The sequence below is a fragment of the Halyomorpha halys genome, unplaced genomic scaffold (assembly GCF_000696795.3).
Source record: "Halyomorpha halys isolate HHAL.00 unplaced genomic scaffold, Hhal_1.1 Scaffold309.1, whole genome shotgun sequence".
Classification (NCBI taxonomy): Eukaryota; Metazoa; Arthropoda; class Insecta; order Hemiptera; family Pentatomidae; genus Halyomorpha; species Halyomorpha halys.
This window is the reverse complement of record NW_027115271.1, coordinates 117,038-127,515: the sequence shown is the minus strand read 5'-3', so window position 1 is coordinate 127,515 and position 10,478 is coordinate 117,038. Positions and strand designations below refer to the sequence as shown.

Genomic DNA, 10,478 nt, shown 5'->3' with positions numbered 1-10,478 from the left:
TCCTTCCCAAGATTTTCAAGTGTATATGAAACATACAACATATTTACCTATTGCATTATTTTGTACAGTTGTAAATTACATTAAATAAATAAAAAAGTAAAAATATTATTTTTACTTTTTTAGTTTTCAAGAGATATTTGTGTTTCAGAGCGTTCGAATCCGAAAATGTAAATTTCTGTGCCACAGTTATCTCTTGAACGGGTGCACTAAATTCAATTTTTATTCGTAGTTCTATATCGTTAAAACTTCCTACAACACTACAAAACCTAACAGAACAACATTTAAATTGAAATAAATTTACTTAAATGTGAGCCCTTACAAACCTATCTGTTCAATAGTTCCCAATATACAGTTTATAAAAAAGCAACATTTCATAAAAATATACTGAAATATTAGTAGTTCGTGATTATAGTATGGGAAATCTTTATCATAGGAACCATAAGACGTACAGATGTTTATCAACACTTTAATTAACGCTAATTAAATGTGCTATAAAGATGTTTATATGACATTTACCTTTATAAATGTAGCAATTTTCAAGATATTTAACAAAATATTTGATTTGTAGTTGTTGGATAAAATTGCACGAGCAAAATTCATATCCATACACAAATATCATGAAGTTACTACCCCTACGAAGATAAGCGTTATAAAATACTTTATATTACATGAAATTATTTTTTGAACTATTTGACTGCTGGCAGACATCTGTCGTCCAATAGTACCGGAGATATATTTTATCATAAAAAAAAAAAACAAATGGAAATTCACATGAAAATATATTAATATAATTTTCATATGAAATTATATTTATAAATATAATTTTGGTAATTATCATGAAAACTACTACTTCTACGAAGATAAATATCATAAACTACTTTATATGGTATTACATATAGACATCTGTACGTCTAATGGTTTCTATGATTAAGATTCCCCACAATAAATTCACTATTTATTGATTTTTCAGAATATTTTTTTATGAAATGTTGTTTTTAAAAACTGTATTTCGGAAAGTATTGAACCTAAACTGCCCTGTTAGGATCATATGTTAATAAATTTACTCTACTTTAATCTAGGTTTTCTAGTGTTTTAAGTAATTCTTATTGATCTCGGCATGAAATGTTTTTTTAACATCTCAAAAAATCATTTTTTTTATTCTTCCTAACTGTTTTTGGTTAATTTTGTCTAGTGACTCCACCTAGTCTTCATGAAAGTAATCCAAAATTTTGGTTGTAATAACTTTTTTGTTTTTTCCGCCTGGTTCTTGTAATAGAAACGTACAAACGATATTGGAAGCTGCAAAAACAACTGAAAGCAGAACAGAACCCACCTTGGACTCTAAAACAACCTGTAACAATGCTACATTTGTCACTTATGCACAAAAATAAGACTACATCTGTAAAGTATAAAGAACGGTTGTCGCGTCTTCTAGAAAATATTCCGGATTATTTTTTAATATACACTGATGGTTCCGAATCCGAAAGCTCGACCGCCTCATCTTCGTCTTTCGTCAAGTTATGCTCAGTTTACACCGCCGAACTCCACGCGATAGCATCAGCCCTCCATATTTGCTTTTCAATAATTCAGAAGACTATAGTAATAATCTCAGATTCGTTGAGCTCTCTAAAAAGTTTGAGAAACATATACCCCGAACATCCACTCATCACAAGAATTCAATCTTTTCTTCTAAAACAAGGTAAATACATTATTTTCATATGGGCTCCAAGCCACATTGGTGCCTCTCTGGCCGAGGCACTGCCGTTCTTACCCCATCAGAACTCGGTACACCCATTAAATTACAAATATTAGAAAAAGTGGGATGAAAGCTCTCCGAGTAAATTAAAAGAAATAAAACGATCAGTAAAACCATGGTCAACATCCTACCGCAACAGTCGCAGGGAGGAGGTTACTCTAACCCACTTGAGAGTAGCTCAGACTCTCCTCACGCACTCTCACCTGATCAGAAAACTGCCTCCTCCAACGTGCAAATATTGTCAGTCCATTCTTACGATTAAACATATTTTTGAAGAGTGTACTCACTATTTGCCAACAATACATAGGATTGACCCCAAATTTATCAGAAGCTTTCACAGATGAAAAAGCTAAAATTAGATTAGTGTTTGAATTTTTAAAAGCACATCGCCTTCTTTATAAATTATAACTCCTCTTCGATTTTTGTTTTTTTATTTTATTTTTATTTTTATTATTATCATTTTTTTTTACTTTTATGAAGCCATAAGCGTTGATTACCACAGGATTTTACGCCTTTAAGGAACAATCAACAATACAACTGAAAGCTATTCGATTTTTTTTAAAAACAAAACCTATTTATTTAATGAATTCTAAGAATAAATAAAATAGAAAGATATAATAAAATTAATGGAAGTCTCCTTCAAAGACCCACACTATTCAGTGTCCATAAAAAGATAACTTAACCTTAAGTACAAAAAAAAATCTTTTTAATATTTTATTGTTGTAACATCGGACGGCACAAACATTGTAGCAATGTTCCCTAGGAAAACTGAAAATTACACACATTTACTGCCTGCGGACCTGCTTGTATCCTATGTGATGAGGCTTCTGGATCAAGTTTTGAGGAGGCGTATGCATGGGTCTTCTCGCTAGTGCTGGGTTCGAAGCAAGGAGCAGGGTCGTGTTCTCTGCCTGATGATGGACAACGCCCGTGTAATTGTCCATGTCGATAGTCTTCATCGAGTAGTGCCTGTAGTCCTCAGGTATCGCCAGGTATGGCTGTTTATCATCCATCGCGATCAGCATCTTGTCAGGGTGCGGGTGTATGATCGTCGGGTTCATTCCCAGGATGTTCCTGAAGTTGGGCGGGCACGGTTCCTCGGCTGTCAGTTCCAAAAGATATTTCTTCGTCTCCATCTTCCCGAGAATGTTGGCCTGACCCTGTCCTGCCATCTTCGCCTTCTGTAGTTCTAACAATTGGTCCCTCGACATAGCATTTTGAGCCCCAGGTGGGGGGTGTGGTCGTTGTATCGGAGACTGATTTCTTACGATTTTATTGTTTTTATTATGATCTTTCTGCTCTTTTTTCGATTTATCTACGAATTTTTGAAGTTTTTCCTCGATCTTTTTCATCAAAAAGGCAACTTCGTTTTCGGAGATACGGATCTTCCTCCTCTCCAAGAAAATGCCGAAATTGTCGACGATTTCCGCGATTTTAGCTTTGCAATTCTTGTTGGGTAGTGGAATTTCGACTTTAGGTCTGTGAATCTGCTGATTCTCCTTGGAGTTCCTATTATGCGTAAGATTGCAAAAGCAGGGGATGTCCGTTGGGTTTCTGGCCCCCCAAGGCTTGGGATGCATAATGCCAGAACTGGACTCGGAGACGCCGACAGCGTATTTCGATCTTGACCGTGCCTTTAGCCATGGACATCCCAACTTGTGCATTGCGGGCGTCTCTTGATCGGACACATCGAGTGGAGGTTCTGGAGGCTCTTCTGGTTTGGCACGAGCTGAATTACTCCGGAATTTTCCATTTACTGTAACACAAACAAAACTAAAAAAAAAAAAAATACACCCCTTTTTATATTTTAATAATAAGGATCGATTTCCGACTCAAGTTTTAGTACAATCTCGTTGAACATGGTCAAACCTTAAAAAATTCAATTATCCAAAAAATTTACGAATGTAAAATATATGACTAATTATAATCACTTTCATTATAAGTATAATCAATAACTACTTTATTGTGTTTTTAATAGTATTAATTTTTTTATCATGAAAAATAGTCAATTAGACCTTTTGAGTTCAAGTAGGAGAGAAATGATTTTTAGAATAATTTTTTTTTTAATTTGACATATAGTCCTAATAATTAATATAACTGACCCAGTCTTTAAAATTAATAATTGATATATAATGAGCTATATTATATACAGCCTTACATAGATTCCTACGAGCTGAGATCTTTTCCGCTACTTTGGCTGAATTCGGCCTCGGTAGATATCGAAGCCTCGATGCTATAGGACCACTATCCTGCAAAAAATATTATTAATTTTATTTTGCAACATATATAATGTCCTTTGAAAGTTATCGTTACTTTAATAATACCGGGAGGATAATTACTAATGGTAATTGACCAAAATTATTTATTTTAATTCAAATTAAATGATTCCTTAAAATTACTTAATTTTCCAAAGGCGTGTAATTACCAGCGTGTTAGCCAGTTACCAATTAGATATCTTCTTAAAATATTATTACTAGATAAGATCCTCTATAGAGGACCTTCATATGCGTTGTCAGTTGTCAATGCTTTTTTATGACATCCCACTGCTACCCAGGGTCTAAGACCATCCAGATGTTCAGGCAAAAATAATATTTATAATATAACAATATTTAATACATAGCACTACTTTTGTCGCAGTTTTTGATCGAATTACATGGTTAGAATTTCAAATTTCCTGAATTTTGAAGTCTAATAATTAGTATAATAAAAATAGCTATAATATAATTACAACCTTGAGGTTAAGAATATCGCCGTTATTATTAAAATCAAATAAGTTGAAAGATTATTGTCAATAACCTTTTGAAGCAAATCATTTTTTCTTCTTTTTTATTTTTCAAGAGATATTTTTGTTTCTGAGCGTTCAAATTCGAAAATATAAATATCTGTGTATCTCTTGAACGGGTGCTCTAAATTCGATTTTTATTTTGCAGCATTTCGGGTTTGATTAATTGCATGTCAAATCGGACACCGTGGCTTCGATATTGCAGAAAAACTTGTTTATCTTTATTCTGCATTGCGATAAGGGCCCCAATGATTTTAAAAAAATTAAAAGTAATTTCCATTCAGAACTCTACGTTTCTTGCATGAGAAATATTTAAGAAAAACATGACAAAAATTTGTGGTAAACAGCTTATCCAATTGGGTATTGATCAATAAGTATAATGATTTATGAAAAATTCAAGAGAATCATATAAAATATAATTAATTTATCTGAATATTCCCCTAAAAATCTAAATGTGAACAGTAATGGCAAAAATAATGCTCATTTATTTTTTAAATATAATTATAAATTATTTTGGGACTATTTTGATTTTTTTCCGGAAAAAGTGTACCGCGCCAACAGAGGGCCTATTGTACGCCGTCCTTTCTTCTGTTTAAAATAGGTCAGACATCCATTGCGAACCTGAATATCAATTGTCTTGGAAAGATTAGGATCACATCTGCAAACAATGTAGTATGCAGCCTCATCATTATTTCTGCAGAACCTGCAGATTGGTGACTCGTTCAGCTGACAGTGTTCTGTCACCAATTTTAAGGTACTCTTGTCCTTATTAAGAAGCGTATTTAACTTCCTATTTTTTGTCTATTGTATATTTTTAATGGTTTTTAGCAATTAAACATTTACCGGAATATACAAATAAATATATTGTCTATAAAGTTTAATAAAACAAATCAATTATTTTCCAAACAGACGAAAAACGTTCTTTGTATGGACCTGCTCTCTGTCGGAGGAATTTTTTTCCTTGCACTTTTAACAGAATCTTCGTTCAGTGTAAGTTCTCTCTGTCTTTTTTAAAAACATTTCTTTGTTCTTCCCCACTCTTACATATCTCTTTTTCCATGTTTATTCACCTTTCTGGACACTGTATAGTCTGATTTTATCTAGCGTTATATATGTCCGTTTTCTTTATTGTCCATTCTATCATAATTTCATTATGTTATGTTTTTTTTTCATTACGTTTAATCTATTATTCATCATTAAAATTTTCTTCTGCACCTTACATTATGATTATATATATATTCGCTTAATATTTGTTTTAAAAAAAAAATTTTTTTTAATGTAGTTTGTATAATTCTTACTCTACAATATTATTTTTTATCTTCTATTAGTATCAATTTACTACTATCTACCTAATTTAATGTTACGTATTTTTTCAAGCTTATTATTATTTTCTTTTTAAGGTTGTTATCTCGTTATGTTTTTTCAGCCCTGATAAAAGCCAGAAATGCAGGTCGAAGCGTAGGCACGAATAAATAAGTTTCATTTATTTCTGTATTTTTGCTGATCGCACCACTAACCACCTTCTCCTCATATAATTAAAAACGTTTAATTGCAATTCATGAGCTTTGAATTGCTATATATTGTGATATAAGTATAAAAGGTAGGTGAAGGATGACGTAAAATCGCAATTTTCCTTTAAGCTTCGTTCCAGGATCATGATGCATCTGACCTATGCAGGTCCAGGAAGATTACCAATCCATCCATGAGATCCTGAGTAATATTGCTGGAGTGATTGGATAGTAATCCATGGAACAGGCAACATGTATGGCTTCCTCATCCTTCATTACTCCCTATGAAAGGGGAGAGCTATTCATCGGATTTAAAAGAACCACGGGATGTAACTGAGGCTTATTGCAATGGGTTTCAGAAAATCGAAAAACTTTTTACGATGCAGTTGATTGAATTAATTCAATAAAGTAGATAGCTGTACCCGAAGTTTCATTGTCTGTTATATTATGTAAAATAGAAATAAGTACTAAAACTAAATCTACCCTGACAAAAAGATCGATTCAGTCTAATGATTTTTTAAAAGTTGAGAAAAATACAAAACATATTATTTATTTGTTCTAATTCGTTTCATAAAAAAAAATGGAGTATACACTATTTTAATAAATATAATTAAATGCAATTCCATCATATATATTGTAATACTAGGAATAATAATAATCTGTAATAGTTACGACAGTATTAAAATTATATACTACAAATAAATTTGATGTTAGTGATACAATGGCATAGACACGTGGAGTATCTAATCAGAGAACTCCAATTAGGATTGTAGAGGAAAAGATCTCGAGGCCATCTTCTCTTCAAAATCCTAGGAAGATTACAAGGAATGAAGGCCAGGCCAGAAACAAGTGGGTTTGCGAGGTTGGGAAGTTTATCATAGAAGGATTGGTATCTGGTTCTGACCAAATCGGCAACATATGCTACATTGAGATCCTGATGGATGACATGATTTGTCACAAAGTACGGAGTTTTAAAAATTTTACAAAGGATTTTGAGTTCTAAAGATTGGATAAGAGATAAATTCGATGGTTTACTGGAGCCCCATAGTTCAACTCTGTATGTCTAAAGAGGTCTTATTATAGTCATGTAGATCAGTCTTTTGTAATGGATTGGAAGTTTAGACCGTTTGTCTAGTAAGCGTTGTAATATTCGGAATCGAGGAATAGTTTTCTGTTACATAATATTTACTCTCGACATTTTACCATCTAATTATATTTTTTTAAATATAACGTTTTCACACAATAATTTAAATTGAATTAGGAGTTGTAATGAAAAAGATTTGGAACACATATAAATTGAATGCTACCAATGGGTAGTTTCTCTACACGCCTGTATCACTCCATTATGATCTTTGTTTTTTTTTTTTTATTTAATATCTTTATTAAAATTTACAATTGTATATTACATAATACATTCAGTAAATTTGTTCTTAGATAAAATGGAGTGTTACAGGCGTGTAGAGCAACTACCCATTTGTAGCACTCTAATGACATTTTACATTAGCGGGTCTCTTGGACATCTTCTTTTCAGGCTCCTCGGAGGATTGCCAGGAATGGAAGATGATGCAAGTTTAGAAACTAGGGGGTTTGAGTGGTTCCATTATGAGCTTAGATCAAATTTACTAAATGTATTCTTATGTAAATTCAGATTTAAATGCCATTAAATTAAAAAAAAAATGAAGTTTCTTCTTCTGCTTTTCCTTATAGTGCCCTCTCAGCGTACAGAAGCATTCAGCCACCGACTCCAGCTTTCTCTATCAGAACTAGGTTCTTGGCCTGACGAAGATCCCTCCCTCTTGCTCTGCAAAGCCTGTCGTCATACTCCAGGTACATCGTCCACGAGACCTTCTGTCATCTGGCATATACTTCATCGTCTTTAGGGAGTTCCTATGTTCCTCCACTCTAATGACGTGGCCGAACCATTTCAACTACTGTGTCAGCAGAACCTCCTTCACTGAGGCAATCCTTACTTCCTGGCGTATCCTCTCATTTCGGACACGTATCTCCTTGTCTTACTCAATGTTCTTCGCAGAAATTTCATTTCTGCAGCAGTGGCTCTACTCTCTTGCCGGTCTTGAAGTTTCTTATTATTCAGAATACAAAACTCAAGGGACAGTGATAGACTGTAATTACTTTATATAAAAACTAAAAAATATTTATTTTCATGTTATTACAACTATGTATAAACTTATTTCATAGGTTGTCTTCAAACAAGTCTATTTGGCTGCTTCACTAGATCATACTGTGACCACTTATTTTTAAAACTTCATTTATTAATTTAGTATAGAAGGAAGTTGGATAGGAGATTGTTGGAAGTTGTTGGACCTATTCGTGAAGCTTGATGCTTCCTAGTCTCTAGTCAAGTTTTCAGGAAAAAGAAATAAATAGGACTTAGTCCACTGACACAGTAGCAGATGTACAACACATATGCATTACAATACTGCGTTTAATTACAAAATTAAAACGGTTAATTAATTGTTTTGTACGATTCATCTTTGGAGTTCCCAAGGACGCCTCTGTCACCCGATTTTATGAATAATTAAAGTGGCTTTAACCCTCCTTCCGTCGTAAATATTTTCTTGCTTCCATCCTCTACCAAATTATCCAATCCCGTCGTCCATCGTACATCTCTCTGATATCCTTCAATTTAAATCCTCAGTGCATTCCCGCAATACACGCTCACGGCCTTCAGACTTATATTTAAGTGTCCATCGAACCGCAGCCTTTGGGAGATCTTTCTTCATTGGCAGTTGTAAACTAGGATTGTTTAACTAATGCTGATCTGAACAATAAGTGACCATTTCTCAGCTTTCAAGCATAAAGCAGAATGTTAACTTTCTGAATTCACTTCCTAAAAAAGGCGTGACAGGTTGCAGATGTCACAAAAGGAACTAACACTCGGTTCGTTCTATCCCTCTTAAGTACTCAACTTGGTTATGTAATGTTGTAACAATATTATTTATACATTTATATTGATAAATTAATGAATTTATAAAGCCAAAGGCTATTATACAACGACTTGCATATGTTTAGTGCACAGTTCCAATTGTTTGTTGCGTGATGGAATCATGCATAATAGCATTCTAAATAAACGGTCGATATAACACAATTAATGGCATGATTAATTAATAAGTTAATTGTATAGTTGCACTAACATTTATTTAACCAATAGAATAGTATAAAAACTGAAAGCTAAAAAAAAAAAAGTAACCGGTATACATGTGGTAATTAAAAAAAAATGAGAATGACGTCATGATGTGTTTTTTCAGATGAGAGAATGACCTTCAACTTTAACTTCAATTTTATCATTTTTAGGGTAATCAATTTTTTACTAATTTTAATATTTCTTATTTCTTTTTCTACTGTAAAAGCATATCATATAATAGTACAAATATAAAAATATATCATTTTAAGGAGTGGGGATAAAAAAGGTACAAAAGTAGTAGAAAAAATATTTATTAGTAACCGACGACTTTTTGCCCCACTTAGCAGGACTTCATTAGCGCTAAATTCAGAAAGTAGAATGCCAAGTTTGGAAGTGGGGCGAAACGTTAGTAAATTAATATATTTTCTGCTATTTTTTTTTTTTTTTTGTAAAATTTTGAACCACCATACGGACACCAAGGTCAACTGATAATCATTCCAAATTAAGATATTATATTGAATCATGCATTTATTTTAAATCAATTTATTTATTGACTGGTTTTGTTGAGCCATGATTCCATCTGAATGGCAACAAAAAGTTGAAAAGATAGTATAAGAATAAAAAAAAAAAATTATCAGCAATTATCATAAGAATAAAAGGAAAAAGGTTATAAAACTGGGCCAGAAGATGACGCGGTGTTACGGGAGGTATCAGCCAATAAAATAGATCATTACATAAAGGAACTTGGCTAACTGCCAGCTCAGAGAAAAGAGAGTCTCTTCGACATTTATATAATATAAAGGGCCATGTGTAGCCGAGAGACTTGAGAGTGTCAAATGTGACTGAGTTATGTCAGCAGGAGAGCCAGTTTGAATCCAGCCTTTGGTTTGACTTTTATTTAATGGTAGTCCCACCAAATGAAAACTTTTTTTTTTTAATTATTTATTTAATGTAATTTACAACTGTACAAAATAATACAATAGGTAAATATGTAGTATGTTTCATGTACACTTGAACATCTTGGGAAGGAACCACCCATTGGTGGTACTTCAAACATTAATTTAAATTTGAAGGTCCCGTGGCCATCATCTTTTTCAGACGCCTCGGAGGATTATCAGGGATTGTTAAAGATGAAAGATTAAGAATTAATGGGTTAGGATGGTTAAAGAGTTTGGAATGAACAGACGCATTTCTGTTTTGGGTCAAATCTGCAACGAATGGGATGTTAAGGTCTTTGTGAATGAGTTTATTTGTGACGTAATAAGGAGCATCAAGGATTTTACATTG

At 33.0% G+C, this 10,478-nt stretch overlaps 1 protein-coding gene across 2 annotated transcripts in view; it reads right to left on the bottom strand.

Moving 5' to 3' along the window:
* Positions 1 to 2,457: 2,457 nt before the first annotated feature.
* Positions 2,458 to 10,478, bottom strand: part of LOC106681102 (uncharacterized) — a 66,231-nt gene continuing 58,210 nt past the window's right edge. For both annotated transcript variants that reach the window (XM_014421258.2, XM_014421259.2), the window contains 2 exons: positions 3,915 to 4,005; positions 2,458 to 3,512 (listed from right to left, as the gene is read on the bottom strand). In XM_014421258.2, coding sequence (XP_014276744.1) covers positions 2,542 to 3,512; positions 3,915 to 4,005 — 1,062 coding nt within the window. In that variant the 3' untranslated portion in view covers positions 2,458 to 2,541. The remainder of the gene's footprint in view (positions 3,513 to 3,914; positions 4,006 to 10,478) is intronic.